Source organism: Hemibagrus wyckioides, linkage group LG10 (assembly GCF_019097595.1).
Source record: "Hemibagrus wyckioides isolate EC202008001 linkage group LG10, SWU_Hwy_1.0, whole genome shotgun sequence".
NCBI classification, from domain to species: Eukaryota; Metazoa; Chordata; class Actinopteri; order Siluriformes; family Bagridae; genus Hemibagrus; species Hemibagrus wyckioides.
Genome location: NC_080719.1, coordinates 18810846 through 18832614, shown reverse-complemented (window position 1 = coordinate 18832614; position 21769 = coordinate 18810846). Strand labels below are relative to the sequence as shown.

The following is a 21769-nucleotide window of genomic DNA, read 5'->3' as shown; positions in this document are numbered from 1 at the left end:
AAAAATAATAAATAATTAAATAATTAAATAAATAAAATAATGGTTTGAGTAACAGGGTAGGATGGTAAACTTATTGCAGCATTCCACTGTATTGCATAGATGTGTATAACATTTGAGTACTGAACAAGCCAAATACGAGTCTTCCTGATCACACACACACACACACACACACGTCCTCTGATCCTCGCTCTGTGACGTCGCGGTTTGCGGATTGAACAACGCGCTGAAAGACGGGGAGGAGCCGAAGTTGTCATATGAAATTTAAAGGGGACTTAGGCGATCACTTATTCGTGTACAGAGTATGGACAATCGCAGAATTTTAGGGGGCTGAGTAGAATATGTTAGAGGGGCTTTAAAATGGCCTAGCGACGTCCATGGCTAGCAGACTAGCTAATTTGTTCGGAATGTTTTGAATACAGGTCTTGAGTACACTATGGGCTCGATGAACGCGCAGGCGCGTTTTAGTGGATTTTTTTCCACATAGCAGTCAGTCAATCGACTGACCACTCCGTCACTTTTTATTATACAGAAACGAGTAATATATCATTCGAAACTAAAGGGTCTGTTTTTATTTCTGTACACTCACAGTAATGACACATTTTACATTTTAAATATATTATAAAATAAAGAAAGGCTAGGTTCCATACCTGCAGATGCTTCCTCAGGTTCAACATTGAAGCCTTTGATGTCGAAAGCATTTTAACAGCCGGCAAACAAATTTTGCACTGAACTGTTATATTTGCGCCCTTATTGGATTTCAGGATGAAATTATTTTTAAATTTCCAGGACTGAAATGCATTTTTATCACTCGCCATGGTGGTAACTCTCAGACAGTGTAGTAGCCTAAAGCTTTCCGAGCCAATGTGGATTAACTTAATTGGCAGACGCGCCGCAAATTCAAACCAGAGAACCAATCAAAATCATCAGAATAGCACCGCTTTAACAAACTCTAACAACAAATTAATATCATTCAACATATCCTAGTTTTTAAAAGAAAATATTCAGATGTTACTCTATTTGTAATCTTTAACATTTTCATAAGTAACTGTAATTTAATTACATATTTTTCTAAGTAACTGTAACGAGCTACTGTTACATTTATTTTGTAATTAAGTTACGTAACGCCGTTACATGTAACTAGTTACTGCCCAACACTGACTGTAGTGCACTACTTCGTGTGTACTGTGGAATCATATACGCTACATTGGCAAAAGTTTTGGGACACCCTTTCTAATCATTGAATTCAGGGGTTGGGCTTGGCCCCTTAGTTCCAGTGAAAGGAACTCTTAATGCTTCAGCATACCAAGACATTTTGGGCAATTTCATGCTTTGTGAGAACAGTTTGGGGATGACCCCTTCTTGTTCATGACTGCACATCAGTGCACAAAGCAAGGTCCATAAAGATATGGATGAGCAAGTTTAGTGTGGAGGAACTTCAGAGTCCTGACCTCAACCCGATAGAACACCTTCAGAATGAATTAGAGCAGAGACTGCGAGCTAGACCATCTCGTCCAACATCAGTGCCTGACCTCACAAATGCGCTTCTAGAGGAATGGTCAAAAATTCCCATAAACACACTCCTAAACCTTGTGGAAAGCATTCCCAGAAGAGTTGAAGTTGTTATAGCTGCAAAGGGCGGGCCAACTCAATTTTAAATTCATGTGCATGTAAAGGCAGATGTCCCAGTCCTAAAGGTGTGCTATCGGGTTGAGGTCAGGACTCCACACCAAACTCGCTCATCAATGTCTTTATGGACCTTGCTTTGTGCACTGGTGTGCAGTCATGTTGGAACAGGAAGGGGTTCCATCCCCAAACTGTTCCCACAAAGTTGGGAGAAATTGTCTTATGAATGAAATTGTCCAAAATGTCTTGGTATACTGAATCATTAAGTGTTCCTTTCACTGGAACTAAGGGGCCAAGCCTAACCCCTGAAGTCAATGATTTGGATGGGTGTCCCAAAACTTTTGGCAATATAGAGAGACCTCAACCACACTGAGTACTTTTGTGATGAACTAAAACTACCCAAAATCAGTATCTGATCTCACTAATGCTACATGAACAAAAACCTCCAGTTGCCTAATAAGAATTAGAATTATAGAATTATTCTTGTTGTTTAGTGTACACGCCATATCAGGAGGTGGCGGTAATTACACCAGTCTGTTGTTTGAAGAAAAGGCAGACCAGCGTGATGACGTCTCACTAAAGTGGGGCGGGGTTACGTGCGGCCGGGCCAGCTCGCGCATCACAGCGAACCAGCGGAGAAGTGCTCGTGAAGTGGGACGGTAGTGAGTAGTGCAGTGTAAGCTTTATAAACCCGTGCTAAGCGCTCAGACGTGTCATTCACTTCTAAAGCCAAATCACCACAGTGTAAGTTATGTGTAAACTTCCTTATGACGCCTGTTGTTATAAGTGTTAATAGTCTTTGTTTTTTTTGGTGGCTAACAACGAAGATAAAGGTCGCTAGCCGGCTAGCAACAATGCTAGTTGCCTAACAAGGAGGTGCAGCTGTGGCAGGTTTGCTAGCTACATAACGCTAGCTGCGTTTATCTGATTGTGTACGCTGCCGTTAAGATAAAAGGGAATATCCTATTATTGGTAGCTTTTAGCTGTGCTAGAGATCTAGCATTGTGTTTGGCCACACAGTATCGAAACTAGCCGTGTTTACGAGAACATTCCTAGACCTCACTTCCCTGTGAGGTCAGATCACACGAATCAGCAGCAGTTGTTGTTGCATTCCTGTACATTCAGTTCCTCAGACACGAACAGGACAGTGCTTTAAATGCAATCAGGCTTTGGTGGAATTTGTTATTTAGCTAGCAGATTAGCCATGGATTAGCCTTGGTCGCTAATAATGATATGAGGACAGTGTAGATCACATGTAGGTGTGAAAGTCTGTAGCAAAGTGGAGTATTGATTTTTTACTTGAATTTGGTCTAAAACAAACAATTTCACCTCAGAGAGGCTTTGATAATAAGACTGTGAAGTGATCAATGCAAGCCCTGACATCAAAAACTTGCTGGAAAACCTGTTGATGACCACGATTAGACTCATCAGATCTCCAGGAAAAGCGTGGTCACTCCTGTGGTCAGGATTATAAGTCGCTGTGTGTCTCGGAGCACAATAATCAGTAATTGCAGCTTGAGTGTTCTAGTTCAAGATTGTTATAACGTATTCTTAACGTTGTTTGAGTACTGTCTATTCATTTGCCCTTTGTTTGCCTTTCAGTTATCCATATAAATACCTGGAGAGGTCCTAACCTCCAACCAACGATGACAGATACAAAGCGTCTTGCGTACTCCATTATTCAGTTCCTCCACGACCAGCTAACGTCTGGGGGCTTGTCATCAGATGCTCAAGAAAGTCTAGAAGGTACACCCACCCTGGAAGAGGCATATGTTTATTTTTTTATATTATGGTTGTAACACTGATGTGTAATCGCTCCTGAAAATTGCTTTCCAGTTGCCATCCAGTGTCTGGAGACCGCATTTGGCGTCTCAACTGAGGACCAGAGTTTAGCAGTTTCTGAGACCTTGCCAGAATTATTTGCAGCAGCAACCGTCAAGGTAATATACACTATATAGCTAAAAAGCCTGTGAACACATGACAATCACACCCATAAGCTATAGCCAGTGCGACCACTCTTATGGTTGAGTTAAATTTAATGGAAAGGCTTCCCAGATGAGTCGAGGTTATTATAATGGCAAAGTGATTACTAAATCAGGAATGGGGTGTGATTTTCAGGTGTCTGTAAACTTTTGGCTATACAGCATACACTGAGCCATCTTAGAAATTCAGCTTGGTAAAGTTCATTTATGACCTAAATGTTATTTTGCAGGTAGCAAATACGCCTCAGGTTAAAGTCACTTCAGCCAGCAGTTCCCCTACAGAGGATCAACTAGCAGAGGCAGAACAACTGAAAAGTGATGGTATGGATATAACATCTGATGTTACATGGTTATTTATTTACCTGAATGTTGGATATGTTAGGAAGCGTTACAACATAGATTTTAGAAACATTAAAGAGTAGTAAGTGTTGGAACAAAGGGTTATGTTGTTATATATAAATATAATGCTATATGTATATAGCTTTATGCTATAAATAGTAAATTCTGGTAACTAATAAAATTTAATACAGGTAATGAGCAAATGAAGGTGGAAAACTTCAGTGCAGCGGTGGAATTCTACTCAAAAGCCATTCAGATTAACCCACAGAATGCAGTTTACTTTTGCAATAGGTAATGCCTCACGTTTATTCAAAAACTAATATCAGTATAAATCGAATTATATTCTGTATATAAAGGCTGGTGCTTGTTTTGTGGTCCGTAGAGCCGCTGCATACAGCAAACTCGGTAACTACGCCGGAGCCGTTCAAGATTGTGAGCGTGCAATCAGCATTGATCCCAACTACAGTAAAGCATATGGACGAATGGGGTAAGATAACAAGTCATTGGAAATGACTAAATATGATTAGCTATTTATTTACATGGAACTGAGTTGTTAGGTTGTTTTATTTTTGAATAATTTTTGCATTTGCAGTGCTTGCCAAAGATAATGCAAATCATGGCTCCAGTAAACTGCATGTTTCTAATCATGTTCTGGAGCATTATTAAATCAATTCATACGGTTTCATGGTTAGTCACAGATCGTATCGTCTGTGTTACAGGTTATTACAACCTTGTTAAAATGTCAAAACTTGTTAAAATGCACTTTTGTCAGTTAACATTTAAGTAGCATTACAATAACTTTTCTAATGTCCTGAAGTTGTTCTGGAAAATTAGCGCTTACCTTTAAACTTGATCATCTTTCTCAAATTGATGTGTGGGGCTATTTAGATATGTTTGGAGAGCGATATTATAATATTGGCTTCCCGGCTCAGTCCTGTGTTCCTGGCACAGCTACTTTACATTTAATGTCACCTACAAAACTTCATAAAATGCAAAGCTCACAGAACATGTGTAAATATCAAAGTGACCGTTAACCAGTAAAATAGTGTCTCCTGCGTGTGGAGTGTGCTTTATCTTTTAGTAATGCAGCTCAGCTTGCACAGGCACACACTGTCTTCTTTTGTAGGTTATGTTGTGGAGCATGTCAGTTGTCACATATACATATACACCATATTTACATTGTCATCTTATACGTACATCAATCAGGCATAACATTATGAGCACTGCCAGGTGAAGTGAATAAGACTGATTATCTCCTCATCATGGCACCGTTATTTTGCTCTTGTAGCATAAATGAGACCACTTGTGTTCAGTAAAAATAGTTTTCCAAATACCCCTGTGTGAGGGTAGTTTCAGTGTTAAAATGTTTTATTCAGAGATGATCATGTTTATTACAGCATACATACATCATTTTATTAATTCTGTAATTAATTCAACTGAACTGAATATTTGTCATATGTGATATTAATGTACTAAGATCTGTTCTGTTTTCATCTCATAAACAGGCTGGCACTGTCCAGTTTGAACAAACACAACGAGGCTGTGGGCTACTACAAGAAAGCCCTGGAACTGGACCCTGAGAATGAAATGTACAAAACAAATTTGAAAATTGCTGAGCAAAAAATGAAAGAAACACCAAGCCCAGTGAGTTCTCATAACTGCTGATTCCAGTCATTTACTGGGAAAGGGAACAGACTGTTTATTTCACTGTCTTGTTAATTTTCTGTCTTGCAGACAGGTGGGATGGGTGGAGTTGACCTTGCTGGTTTGCTCAGTAATCCAGGTTTCATGAGCATGGTGAGTATTCATGCCTCATTGAGAATTACAACGTATAGTTTGTGGACACCCTTGTGCTTTTAAACATCCTATTCCAGTGTAAATTCCTTTACTTTTGCCCCAACCAAAAAACACATTAGTTTTTAGGCTGATGGTATCCTAACTGTGACCTACTGAACCAGAGGTAATGTATTCATTGATGGACTTCGAAGCACTTTTGTACGTCACTCTGGACATGTGTGTGTGCCAAATGCTGTAAATGTAGTGTGACCGTGAGAATTTGGACTGGGATGCAGTTGGTTTTCTGGTTCATACCAAAGGTGTTCATGGGGGCTAAGGTCAGGGGTCTGTGCAGGACACTTCCATGTCCTTTATGGTGCTTGGTTTGTGCACAGGGGCATTGTCATTTTGTAACAGGTTTGCGTCAGGCCAATTGTAATGATACGTCATACAAAACATGTCCTATACAATTTTGTGCTTCAAACATTGTGACAACAGTATGGGGAAGCACCACATATCGGTGTGATGGACAGGTGTCTGCAAACCTTTGGCCATATAGTGTATGGCAGGTTGATAAAAATTAATGATGTTTTTTGTTTTGTCTTTCAGGCTTCTAACCTGATGAATAACCCACAAGTACAACAACTGTAAGTATGATGATTTGTATTTATTTCCTTGTGGGACATTGATCATTATCAGTATTGCAGAACAGACATTTAAGTAGTGTTGGAATAGATTACAACATTGCAATTATGATTAGTGCTATTATTATGTGCTTACATCAGAGTAATATTCATTCTGATGCAATATTTATAATGTTTCTTATTGGTGATCTCTTCAGGGTGTCAGGAATGATGTCTGGAGCGTATGGGCCTATGGGTAGCACTGCAGCCCCAACCCCCGGACCGCCAAACGACATATCAGGCCTTATTCAAGCGTAAAGATTGCATGCCTCTACTTTTCTAAGCAAACACACTTAATTGATCATGTACAGTTAGATGTGTCTTTTATATTTAGTTAGATGTTTCTTTTCTTGCACAGTGGCCAGCAGTTTGCACAGCAAATGCAACAGCAGAACCCTGAGCTCATCGAGCAGTTAAGGAGTCAAATCCGGAGCCGCCCCCCAAGTGCAAGTAATGAAGAACAATGACACTTGAAGCGGTTAGAATTTCTGATTGTGATTTCTTTTTTTCGAAGGACTAGTGCATATAGTCAGCTCCATAATTGTCAGTCTAGAGAAAATTATTACCAAAAAATATCTTTGTGGTTAATTAGCTGCCTCTCCCACTGAAGCTAACATGTAATTAAAGTAATTATATTTGAAGGAAGTTAAGAAAAAATATAAATAATTTATATAATGCTTGATGATATTGGAGAATAAAGAGCACTGAATCTGAGAACTCTCAATAGAGAATATCTCCACATTCTCCAGGGTCTTAGTTGCTCTTGTATAGCGTTTACTTTTTCAGCTTATACCACAGGTTTATACAGGTCCGCGGACATCAGGCTTGATTCAGTCATCACGCAAAAATGATTTGGATGTTTTGCATCATTGTGCTGCTGGAAAATCCAGCCACACCTAGCTTCAAGGCAACCAGATGATTCAATTAAAATTCTGTGGTACTTCAAATAGCGCACAATGCTACGTATCCTAACAAGGTTTGCCCTAACCCTGTTTTTGGAAAACAGGGTTAGGGCAAACAGCACCACATCAGACATTTTCTACTAGATGTAACAGTAAGTGTTTGTTGGCAAAGCACACTTTATACACTAATATTGAGTTGGTCCCCCTTTTGCTGCCAAAACGGCCCTGACCCATCGAGGCATGGACTCCACTAGATCCCTGAAGGTATGCTGTGGTATCTGGCACCAAGTTGTTAGCAGCAGATCCAAGTCCTGTAAGTTGTGTGGTGGGGCCTCCATGTACTTGTTTGTTCAGTACATCCCACAGATGTTCGAAGGATTGAGATCTGGGAAATTTGGAGACCAAGTCAACATCTCAAACTCATTGCTGTGGTCATCAAACCATTCCTGAACCTTTTTTGCTCTGTGGCACGGCGCATTATCCTGCTGAATGCAATGCTTAGGTTGGTGGTACGTGTCATACTTGCCTTCATCCCATAGTGCATCCTGGTGCCATGTGTTCCCCATGTAAGCGACGCACACGCGCCCGGCCATCCATGTGATGTACAAGAAAACGTGATTCATCAGACCAGGTCACCTTATTCTATTGCTCCATGGTCCAGTTCTGATGCTCACGTGCACATTGTTGCATAGCCACAGACCAAACAGCGATGCACTGTGTATTAAACCTACTAAAACCTTTCTATCAGAACCAGCATTAACTTGTTCAGCAAAAAAAACAATAGCTCGCCTGTTGGATCGGATCATGTGGGCCAGCCTTCGCTCCCCACGTGCATCAGTGAGCCTTGGCCGCCCATGACCCCGGTTCACCACTGTACCTTCCTTGGACCACTTTTGATGGATACTGACCACTTAAATATTGCATATTTGTTCTTTTGCATTTTTGAAGTATATATTTCAGATAAAAACATTTGTTATAATTTTAGTGTGAGAGTACTCTAATTAACCACAAAGTCTTTACCAAGAGTGCTAATTATTCTGGAGCTAGCTATATTTATACTTGTGTCTGACATTAGTGAGGGGTTTTTAGGATGTGTAGCATTATAGGGTAAAATAAGGGGGTTTCTGATGCAAATGTAGTGCTAAGGAACATTTGACAGATTAGACAAAGATTAACTTGCATTAGAGTAATGGAATGAGGAAAGTATGTAGAAGTAAAGGGAAATGCCCTTGAGCCTAAACGGAACATCTCCTCAGTAAAATAAGTCGAGCATGTATGTGACTGCTGATTAGGAGAGCAAACTGAATACTAAACAGTATCCTGACTGCTGAATGTACAGCACAGTAGCCTGAAGCAGCACAAATACCCCGAGCCAGTGTATGGACTGAGCACCACCATGTGTTATTCTATCAAGTTATAAAGACCATCAGGGAAGGTACTCTGGCTCTGGTGATGATTTTATGATTTACAGGTAACGGTTTTGAAACTAGGTAACTGTAAATGGTTAATGTTTCTAATAATTCCAGTCGGTGCATTCATTGTTGTAATCCACAGGTCAGTTATTTTCTTCCACTGGTGCGTTCAACAAAGTGGGGGAGGAAAAACATTGACACCTCCATGTTTGTCTTTTGTTAGCATCATGCAAGCATCCTATAATCAATGCTACACTGCTCAGGCATAACATTATGACCACCTGCCTGATGTTGTGTTGGCCCCCCCTTTGATGCCAAAACAGCCCTAATCCATTATGCACTGTGTATTCTGACATCTTTCTCTCAGAACCAGCATTAACTTCTTCAGCAATTTGAGCAACTGTAGCTCGTCTGTTGGATCGGATCACACGGGCCAGCCTTCACTCTCCAGGTGCATCAGTGAGCCTTGGCCGCCCATGACCCTGTCGCCGGTTCACCACATTTGATAGATACTGACCACTGCAGATCGGGATAACCCCACAAGTGCTGCAGTTCTGAAGATGCTCTGGTCCAGTCATCTAGCCATCACAATTTGGCCCTTGTCAAACTCGTTCAAATCCTTATGCTTGTCCATTTTTCCTGCTTCTAACACATCAACTTTGAGGACAAAACTTTCACTTCCTGCCTAATATATCCCACCCACTAACAGGTGCCATGATGAGGAGATAATCGGTGGTATTCACTTCATCTTTGCTCATAATGTTATGCCTGATCAGTGTATGGCTGTATGTTGATTGATCTAAAACAAATACTTCTATGTATAGTGTAACTTATTCAAAGGGAAAAAGTGCTGCTTTATTCCCTGTAGATCTGACGTAACTGTAAACTGGGAAGGAAACTGCAGTTGATCAGAGGACCAGAAACTGATGAATAGGAACTTTTGCAAATAATATATAATAGTAAAAAGTCAAGTGTGCATAATTACCTTTTTGATGGTCATGAGTGTGCATCACAATCGTAAACATGTAGGAGATTTTAAGAAATGAAATGATGTTAATAACCAACAAAAGAATAGCATCTTATATTTTATAGGATCTTACAAAAGTAATTGATTACATTATTACAATGCATTTTATGAAACAAACACACGTACAGTTGCCACATGATACTGTTTTAAGCATTCACTTATAACTATATATAATTGAATCAAAAACAACTTCTTTTTTTCTTCTTCTCTACAATAGATGAAGATTCACCATAAGGAACACGGAGAAGGCTGGCTCGCTCTTTCTTTCTATCTTCTTTTTAAGATCTATAATATTTACAACTCCAGGGACTAAACCAATTCGACATCACGTGGAGCGCATGCACGTGCAGCCGTCGTCCTCCCTGCATTGCCTGTCTTTTGAAGAAACCAATGTAGCCAAAATTTTTAGGTTGTATTTGGCCACCTAGTTGCTGAAAAAAAAAAAAAAACCTGTATAGATGTACAAAAACATCACCCTGGTTTATTATTATTATCATCATTTCTGTGTAACTAATACATTCTAATGGAGTCATCACTGCATTATGGACTGGATCGAAACAAAATGGTTTCCATTCTGCAGTAACAAGCTGTCTTTATGTGAGCAGAAGAGTTTGTAAGAGATATGTACAATGTTGATATGGAAATTAAATGTCACATTTCAAGTAGGATATGATTAATGTGATCCATAGGAATCTACAGGAGTGCTGCAGAATGTTTTGCCAAAGGTCATGCTGTGAGCTTTTTGTTTTCCTTTTAATTAAAGGCTGCCATTTTCATTAATTGTTCACTCTACTGTAACAGGATGGGAAGGTGGGGCGGTCAGGGAGTACAAGGAAGTATTAGTGTGCCTGTAATCTCTCAACGTCCAGCAGCGTCGATGGGTTTCAATTTTCTCTCTGCACCCTACTCAGTGGGCTAGATAGTGCGCAGAACACGTTATGCCTTCCCTCGGCTAGTGCGCCTACGTAGGGAGCAGGGAGCTATTTGACATTCAGCCACACCAGCGAATAGAAACCGGACAGGTGCTTGTACAAACGGAAGCAACCAGAAAAAACGCAGGTAACGGCAAGGAAACATTCATAATCTTAACATTTATTCAGTATAAATAGCTCAAATTAGTGCGTCACAGTTCAATGTGCGTTAGCTTATGTAGCTGTTAGCATTAGAATTAGCTTTGAAAGTCAAACTTGGTAGCTAGCCGGGAGTGTAACAACAATGTCGCTCATGAGAACAGTCCTAGTTTAACATGATGAGGTGTATGAGATGAGGTGAGTTCTTTCCACAATACAACTGAATTAGCGTGAATGGTAAACACAGCACACAAATAGGACCGATTTTGATGAGCTAGAAGAGATGTTCTTGACTAGCACAGGAGTACTTAGCTAGCTCTGCTTGTGAGTAAAAACAAATAAGGATGGGCAAAATAATAATAAGTGACTGGCTTTCCTGTTTCTTCCTGATCGACCAGGGATCAATCAGATGGAGATAAAGGAAGCTGTTTCTGTGCAAGCCATGCTACTGTTCTCCTGATATACTACCTGCGAATTTGAATCAGAAACATGGAGATGGTTGTAGCTAAAATCTTGTGCCTTTTGGGCATGTTTGGCCTGATGCTGGGGGGCATTCTCATCCCTGTGCGAGTGATGCAGTCGGACCTGGACAAGGCCGTGCGCTACAGAAGGGTAGTTGCCTTCAGTAACTCTTTTGGAGGTGGTGTGTTTCTGGCCACCTGCTTCAATGCCCTTCTGCCTGCTGTCAGAGACAAGGTGAGTGTTATAGAGCCTCATATACTCTTTTAGCTTATTACTGCTTCACTTCCTCATACACTGTATCGCCAGAAGTTTTGAGATACGCCTCCAAATCATTGAATTGTTAGGCCCTTTAGTTGGCCCCTTAGTTCCAGTGAAAGGAACTCTTAATGCTTCAGCATACCAAGACATTTTGGACAATTTCATGCTCCCAACTTTGTGGGAACAGTTTGGGGATGACCCCTTCCTGGTCCACCATGACCACACACCAGTGCACAAAGCAAGGTCCATAAAGACATGGATGAGTGACTTTGGTGTGGAGGAACTTCACAGAGTCCTGCCCTCAACCTGATAGAACACCTTTGGGATGAATTAGAGCTGAGGTCAAATCTGCCTTTACATGCACAAGAATTTAATCTAGAGTTAGCCCACCCTTTGCAGCTATAATAGCTTCAAATCTTCTGGGAAGGCTTTCCACAAGGATTAGGAGTGTGTTTATGGGAATTTTTGACCATTCCTCTAGAAGCACATAATTCATTCTAATTCTACATAAAACTCGCACCTCCATGTCTTTATTGACCTTGCTTTGCATTAAGAGTTCCTTTCACTGGAACTAAGGGGCAAAGCCCAACCCCTGAAAAAGAACACCTGAATTCATGATTTGGAGGGGTGTCCCAAAACATTTGGCAATATAGTGTATGCGTTACAACCTGGAAATCAAATGGACTTAACTCGAATCACATGATACAAGCTACTTTATTAGGAACATCAGAGTGGTACTGGGTAGGACTCCTGCTTCTCTCAGATCAGACTCAGTTCTTCATTGCATGGAGTCTATAAAGTATTTGGAGATATTGCTGTGAGATTCTGGTCCATGCTGATATGAATGCGTTTCATGATTTCTGTAGATTTTCAAGATTTAAGCAGCTTTTATTGTCATTTCAACCACATATAGCTGACACACAGTGAAATAAAAGAACGTTTCTCCAGGACCTGGTGCTACATAAACATACAACATAAAGTTCAAACACAGAAAACAACAACACAGGGCTAGGACCGAAGTTTGTCCTAGCCACATAAAGTGCAAAGTGTGCAAACAGAGCAAAGACAAGATAGTGCAAAAACAATAAGTACAAAAAGACAACACAAAAAAAAAAACCAGGACACTTAGTGCCGAAAAAGAGAACGTGCAATGAAATGAAATAAAATGAAATAATGTACAACATTTGAACTGTAGAAAAAAAAAACAGGCAACTAATCACATATATGATTATAACAGATATACACTACTCACAAAAAGTTAAGGATGAAATTTTTTGGGTGAAATTTCAGGATGCACCTAAAATGCACTATAACCTTTACAGGTGAACTTAATTTGACCTTCTCTACACTTTTGAATGCACATGTCCAACTGTTCAGTGTTTCAGTACTTTTTGCAGAACTTGCTGTTCTCTAACAAGGTGCTTAACGGCAAAATTCACAACTGGTGTTTGATCCATGAATCGACCAATAAATTTTCTGGTTCAATTAGAATTGGTATTTAAACAGTCCTCTTCATCATGCTGTTCACATTTTGACATCATGAGACCAAGACCACACCTAACAATTGATCAACAGTACCTCACCATTGCGAGGCTTCAAACAGGATGTTCTCAGAGGGAAGTGGCCACTGAGCTTAGTGTCACAGAGTGCCATCAGCAGGTTGCGACAGAGATACAGAGAGACTGGAAGAGTCACAGAAAGGCATAGAAGTGGACGTCCTTTGGCCACTCCCACGTTGATGACCGCTTCATCTTGAACAGTGCCCTGTGGAACCGGATGATGAATGCCACTCAACTCCAGGCACATATAAGGGAGGTGAGAGGCACCCAAGTGTCACGTCAGACCATTCGAAACCGTTTACATCAGCGTGGTCTGCGTGCTAGATGACCTGCAAGGGTACCTGACCACACCACCAGGCACAGGCATCAGGCCAGGGAGTATTTATGCTGGACGAGGGACCAGTGGGCCTCAGTGCTGTTCTCTGATGAAAGTGGATTCACGCTGAGCAAAAATGATGGCTGCCAAAGATGTTGGAGACGTCAAGGAGAGCGCTATGCATCAGTCACTGTTGTGGTGGTGTTACAGTCTGGGCAGGTGTGTCTACTCAATACAGAACTGCCCTACAACTTGTGAATGGTACAGTGACAAGCCAATACTACCTGAATAACATCATTAATCCAGTCATTGTGCCCCTGCATGAACAACACAGGCCTAATTTCATCTTCATGGACGACAATGCTCCAGCTCATCGAGGTCGCATCATTAGGAAACGGCTGCTGGAGGCTGGGGTACCTCAAATGGAGTGGCCTGCACTTTCTCCAGACCAGAATCCCATAGAAAACCTATGGGATTAGCTGAGTTGCCCTGTAGAGGCTCGTAACCCTGCACCCCAGAACCTCAATGACCTGAGGGCCGCCCTTCAAGAAGAGTGGAATGCCATGCCTCAGCAGACAATAAGTCGACTCGTGAACAGCATGAGACGTCGTTGTCAAGCTGTAATTGATGGTCAAGGGCACATGACAAATTATTGAGACATTGACATTTTTTGTTGTGGTATACCCACCACTGTTGTTGGCTTTTGTTTCAATAAATTGTTTGAGATGAGGAAATCATTATTGCATGCTTCTACTTAAATGCCCTACTTTCATGATATAATATCACTGTAGTGTGAACTTTTTACATTTTCCACAAATTTCACCCAAAAGCCAAATATCCTTAACTTTTTGTGAGTATTGTATATAGCCGCCTGACAACACGTATTGTGCAAAACTGCAGTAGCAGCGATTGAGGTAGTGCAAATAGCAATAAACATAAATATAGCAGCAGATGAAATATTAACATTGAAGGTAGTGCAAAAAGTAATGAACAATATAAGTTTGTTCACACAGGTGAGAGAGAGTGTTTGTGTGTGAATGTGTGTGTGTGAGAGAGAGAGAGAGTTTTGTACAGTTCAGGTTTTGCAGAGCCTGATGGCTTGAGGGAAGAAACTATTACACAGTCTGGTTATGAGGGCCCGAATGCTCCTCTTTCCAGATGGAAGGATGGTGAAGAGTGTGTGTGAGGGGTGTGTGGGGTCATCCACAATGCTGTTTGCTTTGCAGATGTAGCGTTTAGTGTAAATGTCCGTGATAGAAGCGAGAGAGACTCCAATGATCTTTTCAGCTGTCCTCACTATTCGCTGAAGGGTCTTGGGATCTGAGACGGTACAATTCCCAAACCAGACAGTGATGCAGCTGCTCTCGATGGTCCCTCTGTAGAGTGTTCCAGTGTTTATTTATGCTCTGAATCTCCCCTTTTTACCACATCCCCAAAGTGCACCACTGGATTCTGTAGAATTCATAATGATGAGATACCAAGCTGTGAATGAGATTGTAAGTCATAATTCTGAGCTATTAACTCACAAATGAGCTGCAAAGCCATTATTATGAACTACTAAGTCACAAATATGAAATACAAAGTCATAAATGAGATACTAAATTATGAGATATTAAGTCAGAATGATGAAATATCAGGTCATGAGGATGTTGAGTCATATTTCTGAACTGTTATGTCACAGATATGAGCTACTGAGTCATATCTTTGCGACACTTAATAGATAAAAAAAAAAAAAAGAAAAGCTCTTTTGTCATATTTTTATCTGATGAACTTTTGCCTCTGGGGTATTTATTTTCCATATTGTCTCATCTTGTGCTTTTCCAGAGCTCTGACACACAATGCATGATGGTAGGCACGTCTAGTAATATAATCAGAGATAATGGCACTGGATATGGGGGCAATGTAATATCATGTGAGATGGATGTTATCATTATGTAGCAGAGACTATTTTGTTCATTCTTGATGACGATTAGACAGAACCATATACACCAAGTATGTCTGTGAGTTTGGAAATGAAAGGATTTATTATACTCTGTAAATATTACACTGAAAAGTTTGCAGGGGTTTATTTGTTTCTCAAGCAAAATGGCAAAAAAACTACAGTAGTGTTAGTGACATCATCAGCAGACATGGCAAATGACACTGTTCAGGAATATACTAATACTGAATACTAATTCAGCAGGTGAAGATGAAAAGGAAGAGACCGATTTCACAGAAAGCACCTTTAACAGGAATGTACAAATCAATGTGAGCGAGCCGAAATGCTGTAAAGTGAACTATTTTTTTCCTTCAGCTCTATTTCTGCTAGTGGAGCAAAAAATAAGCAGAACATTTGGCCATGTTGTGTCTGAAATGTGGCTTAATTACGCTGCTGTAGTAATCACGTGTCTGGAAACTTTATGTTCTGTTTGTTTTCAGATGGAGCAAATCCTAAAACTGCTGAAGATCACCACCGACTACCCCCTAGCCGAGACCATGATGATGCTCGGCTTTTTCCTCACCGTGTTCGTCGAGCAGGCTGTGTTGACCTTTAGGAAGGAGAAACCGTCCTTCATTGACCTTGAGACGTTTAACGCCGGCGGCTCGGAGGCAGGCAGCGACTCGGAGTATGACACGCCATTCATTGCTCCAGCGCGGAGCTCGCATCATCACTCACATCATCACTCTCATCACCACGGCCATTTTAACCCTGCAGAACTAACACGAGCAGGACCGCTGCGGCTTGCAAGCCTGGTCCTGGCCCTCTCTGCTCACTCCGTCTTCGAAGGCCTTGCTCTTGGGCTTCAGGAAGATGGTGCTAAATTAGGAAGCCTTTTTCTCGGAGTGGCTATCCACGAGACCCTCGCAGCCATGGCTTTAGGGGTCAGTGTGGCCAAAGCAGGACTGCAGCTTCAGGATGCCAGCAAGCTAGCCATCACGGTCAGCCTCATGATCCCTATCGGCATTGGCCTCGGAATGGGTATCGAGAGCGCCCAGAACCTGGCAGGAAGTATTATTTCTGTGGTGCTCCAAGGCCTGGCAGCAGGCACATTTCTTTTTATTACTTTCTTTGAAATTCTCTCCCGAGAGTTGGAGGACAAACACGATCGCTTGCTGAAGGTGCTTTTCCTCGTATTAGGGTATGGTGTACTGGCAGGTCTAGTCTTTATCAAGTGGTGATGGATCTCAGCGTTCCTCAGAGCGAATGATCAGAGCGAATTTCTAACGCTACTGACTACCATAACCACAGGGCCAATTGTTCCTGACTTTTTCCTAGCTTCCTATACCTTAATTTCTATGCCTATGAAGTCGTACACAGGATATACAGAACCAGTAGCATATTAGAGCAGAAAAGCCTTTTCATTATAGTGAAGTGATTTATTACTGTGAATGTTGTTGGTCGGGTGCTACTGCAGATCATAAACTTTGTGATAAATATTGGAGATACAGTTCCTGTGTTATCTGTTTTTATACTGGATTTAAAATGTAGCTTTTGAGACACTTATTTCTTCTGTATCCCAAGTGTTGAGTACAAAATATGATCTTACAGGATACAGCAGGGCTCTTAAACGTTTTGCAGCCAGGGTCCTGTTTAGGTCAAATCTATCTTGACAGGGTCCGTGAAATTTACGAACAGTTCAACTGTTCGAATATTAGGCTATTTGTTTAAATTCTGTGGAATATTTGACTTAGTATTTAAACTTCTGGACAAAATTTGGAGTGTTTATTTGTACCATAGAGCTTTTCTAACAAATCACAAGTTGATATTGTGTATAGATCTGTTTGTTTATACCCATTTAACCGAGTCCAGTAGAGTAAATACGTATATTATATATAACTACATGATAATATGAGTAATATATATATATATATATACACAATATGAACCAAATAATACATTTAACAACAAGTCTACGCTTCACAGGCCCCACTTATAGACTATAGGAAGATTGTACAGGTGACCCAGTGCTGCACAATGCGCCAAAGCTTCACATTATTATTTTTATATTTTATATGTTTGTAGGTTATATCTTTGTGGTTGTGGTCTTATATTTATAAATGAATCCGTTTTGGTTTAACTCTTCCGCAGATTATTTGTTCTGTTAATTCTTAGAAGTGATTTCATTTCTTTTGCCTTTTTAATTTCACCTGATGAATGCAATATTTTCTAGAACCTTCACAAAAAAGGGTTCCAAAGGGAAATGTAGGGTTGTAGGTTTTTTATTGAACTAGTTAAAGGTTTTTCTTAGCATTTTAGGCTAAAGAACCATCTCCAAAAAATATTATCTTAAAAAAGACTTGTAGATGAGAACAGCTGTAACCAAACTGTTCAAGATTTTTCAAGACTAAACCGTCAGGAACAATTTAAAATAAAAAGTTTAAAAAATATAAACATTTTAAAGATTTTCCTCTTTACCCCTTTGTCTAAATTGTACTCAATCACATAGACGTTTCCTTCTCATTCTTCCTATCAAGCTGAAATCAAACTAACGTTGTTGCATATATTGTGACACCTTTAATGAAATATAATCTGAAGCTGTAACGTCAGTAGTTAAATATATTACACTTGCCAAGCAGTTCTCGGTCACTTTGGTTTTTAATGTTTATGCATCTTGAGTGTTGTTGCCTCTGAGAGTCACACTTCACATGGTCACTTCACAACATTAAGGAGATCCTGCATTTTACACTATCTAGGGTCTCTAGTCTGACCTAGAGTTCTGTATGTTGTTCAGTGAAATCAGACAATCAGTTGTCAAGTCAAGGTAGCTTTTAGTGTCCTTTCAACCATACACTGATCAAGCGTAATATTATGACCACCTGCCTAATATTGTGTCCCCCTTTTGCTGCCAAAACAGCCTTGACCCATGATGCACTGTGTATTCTGACACCTTTCTATCACAACCAGCATTAACTTCTTCAGCAGTTTGAGCAACAGTAGGTCGTCTGTTGGATCGGTTCACACGGGCCAGCCTTCACTCCCCACGTGCATCAATGAGCCTTGGCCGCCCATGACCCAGACACCACTGTTCCTTCCTTGGACCACTTTTGATAGATGTTGATCACTGCAAGTATAAATTGGAACATGGTGTGGCTGCCTTTTCGTAAAAAATTGCTAGTAATGTTAATAATTTGCACATTAAATATTGCAAATTTGTTATTTTGCACTTTTGAAATATATTTTTCAGTTAAAAACATTTCTGTTATAATTTTAGTGTGAGAGTACCACAAAGTCTTTACCAAAGGTGCTAATTATTCTGGAGCTAACTGTATATTTATACATGTGTCTGACACCCGGCCATCCGTGTGATGTAAAAGAAAACGTGATTCATCAGACCAGGTCACGTTCCATTTCTCTGTGGTCCAGTTCTGATGCTCACGTGCACATTGTTGGCACCCTGACTGGTCTGTGGCTATGCAGCCCCATACGCAACAAACTACGACACACTGTGTATTCTGACACCTTTCTATCAAAACCAGCATTAACTTCTTCAGCAATTTGAGCAACAGTAGCTTGTCTGTTGGATCGGACCACACGGGCCAGCCTTCACTCCTCACGTGCATCAATGAGCCTTGGCCACCCATGACCCTGTCCCTGGTTCACCACTGTTCCTTCCTTGGACCACTTTTGATACATGCTGACCACCGCAGACCGGGAACACCCCACAAGAGCTGCAGTTTTGGAGATGCTCTGATCCAGTCGTCTAGCCAGCACAATTTGGCCCTTGTCAAACTCGTTCAAATCCTTACGCTTGTCCATTTTTCCTGCTTCTAACACATCAACTTTGAGGACAAAATGTTCACAGGCAGTCTAATATATCCCACCCACGAACAGGTGCCATGATGAGGAGATCATCAGTGTTATTCAATTCACCTCTTAGTGCTCATAATGTTATGGCTGATCGGTGTAGATAGTTGATGCAGTACACAGTGAACTGAAACAACGTTTCTCCAGGACCCTGGTGCTACATAAAACAACACAGAGGTACATAACAACACTGAGCTAAGGACTAAAGTAAGTTGTCCTAGTCACATAAAATGCATCGTGTGTAACCTAGTGCAAACAGACAATACAAAACAATACAGGACATATACAAAAAATACACAAAATAACGCCGTCCAGTATACATTCTGTATATTATGTTATACAGTACAGAATAGGAGAACTGTAAACAAAGCAGGTTCTTGTAAACATATACACGTCTGTAACAGCAGCAGCAGAAACTGAGTAAATGTGCAAAAACAGCATGTAAACAATTATAATATGGGTGGTGCAATAGATGTGGTTGAATATTCAATTAAATATTATTCACAGCTCTGATGCTGCTGCATCCAGACGCTTTACTGTTACACTACATTCTGGTCAGGAATAGACCGCTACAGGTCAGCTGACGGTAAAGAAAACAGCGTGTCAGGTATAAAAATCCACTTTGAGATTTGTTTATTTCTTCAACCTTTTATTTACCAAGAGTACATTTTCCCTGATGCAAAAAAATTTGCCTATAAATCTACATTTATTTCCACAGCAAAATAACCCAATGCAGTTTACAGTGTTATTGACAGTATGAACTCAAAAAGCTGAGAGTTACAGGAATTGTTGCTTCACGTAGCTAAAGCACATGGATGTAATGCTGGTGGTTGGTTCGTCACTGGAAATGAAATACTTGTGTGTAAGTCTATTGCTAAGATCACCGCTTAATTATTTCTAATCTAGTTTCTACACTTTACTGAATAATTTGAATCCCTGTATGTTTTTTTTTTGTTTTGTTTTGTTTTGTTTTTTTGCCATTGCCGGACTGCTTCTCCTAATAAAAAGGTTTGATAATGAGATCTTGTTTGTTTGTGGTTGTTTTTAATAGTTTAATATTGTTGGATTTTTTTTTTACATGCAGTAATAGAATGGAATCTTATGTAAAGAATAAAACACAACAGGCATCATGCTGTTAGAGGAAAAATAATCAATGATGTGGTGGTGTGATGGAGACCTACACACTGTGGAGCTGATTATTTTTAATTTTTTATTCTTAATCTATTTGTAGTTATGCTTCATGTTGCGAAGCATTGTTGTGGTTAGTTGTTCTTATCACTTACATTATACAGCTATAACACTAGACAAATATTGATTGAATGTTTTGCATACATTTTTGCTGATCAATCCTGCAAAAACAAACACAAATACAATTTAGAATTTTCTACAAATATTATATAGGCTGGGGTATAATTTCCACTAGGGACAGGGGGACATACACTTTTAAATTGGTTTGTTATGATTTTTTTGACCGCACGCTGTCATCGCACATTTTCATATTTCATAGGAGAGATCTGAGGGGACAGGCGCAAGCGAAGAAGTGCAGGCAGACAAAGGAGGAAAAGCAGGAAGCTGAACCCAACCATGATAACCCAAAGCTCACTGCAGTGCAGCAGCTGACCAACAAAACGCTACGGTTCCAAGAAAAGTGGTACAGTGAATTTCCTTGGCTCCACTACAGTCCAGGAGTCAATAGAATGTCTTCTGTGTCTTTTTCTGTGCTCAAGCTTTTTTCTATTCAAAACACCTGCAGTTTGGTGGATGTGTCTCTGACAGACATCCTGTGCAACAAGTGATATACAGTATTTTACATTTTCAGGTACAATGGTTAGTGTGAATAAAAGTTTATTTAACAGAGGAAATTGAGTCTCACATTATTTTTGGCGAATTATAAATGAATAAATAGGCCTAAATGAACTCTTAAAAACTCACTAGGAATATACCATCTATACTCCCACACTACAGACAAATATAAAATTGGCTTACTCTTTGAAAAAAAAAAAAAATATATATATATATATATATATATATATATATATATATATATATATATATATATATATATATATATATATATACAGGATCTTTCCTCTGGTCCGTACCCCTTCCAGTCGACCAGGTATTGCAAGCGGCCGCCTCGACTCCGGGAATTCATGATTTCCCGGACCTGGCAGACGGGGTCGTCCGCATTGACCTCGGGCGGTGACGACACCTCGGGTTCTGTGGAAGGAGGGAGAACAGGGTTAGTGAATGGTTTTAATAATGAAACATGGAAGGATGGTGAGATCCGGTAGCTCCGTGGGAGATCAAGTTCATAGGTCACTTCGTTGATGGGCCGCCGGATGGTGAAGGGGCCGATGTAACGCGGACTGAGCTTTTTGCATGGGAGCCGGAGGCGGATGTCCCATGTGGAGAGCCAGACTCGATCGCCTGCCCGGTATTGGGGAGCGTTGCGCCGCCGTCTGTCAGCCTGGTGTTTTTGTCTGTGCCCCACGCGGCGCAGATTGACATGTGCTGTTTCCCAGACCCTCTCACTCTCTCGGAACCAGTGGTCAATCGCTGGGACTTCCGATGG

General features: G+C 40.5%; 2 protein-coding genes across 4 annotated transcripts; both read left to right on the top strand.

The window, feature by feature from the left end:
• Positions 1–2207: 2207 nt before the first annotated feature.
• On the top strand, positions 2208–10524 carry sgta (small glutamine rich tetratricopeptide repeat co-chaperone alpha). Of its 2 annotated transcripts, none has more exons than XM_058400838.1 (12): positions 2208–2367; positions 3226–3369; positions 3460–3563; positions 3836–3926; positions 4136–4235; positions 4327–4431; positions 5450–5588; positions 5679–5741; positions 6330–6367; positions 6562–6657; positions 6762–6853; positions 9962–10524. In XM_058400838.1, exons 2-12 carry the CDS (start codon positions 3270–3272, stop codon positions 9976–9978), a joined length of 945 nt encoding a protein of 314 aa, XP_058256821.1. In that variant the 5' UTR covers positions 2208–2367; positions 3226–3269; the 3' UTR covers positions 9979–10524. The 2 variants fall into 2 exon arrangements, with proteins under 2 accessions (XP_058256821.1, XP_058256819.1); XM_058400836.1 differs by having other exon boundaries at positions 6762–6881.
• Positions 10525–10649: 125 nt separating this feature from the next.
• LOC131360393 (zinc transporter ZIP3-like) lies at positions 10650–20188 on the top strand. 2 transcript variants are annotated; one of them, XM_058400834.1, is made up of 3 exons: positions 10650–10803; positions 11213–11510; positions 15828–20188. In XM_058400834.1, exons 2-3 carry the CDS (start codon positions 11304–11306, stop codon positions 16566–16568), a joined length of 948 nt encoding a protein of 315 aa, XP_058256817.1. In that variant the 5' UTR covers positions 10650–10803; positions 11213–11303; the 3' UTR covers positions 16569–20188. The 2 variants fall into 2 exon arrangements, with proteins under 2 accessions (XP_058256817.1, XP_058256818.1); XM_058400835.1 differs by lacking the exon at positions 10650–10803 and adding an exon at positions 10810–11012.
• Positions 20189–21769: the final 1581 nt, after the last annotated feature.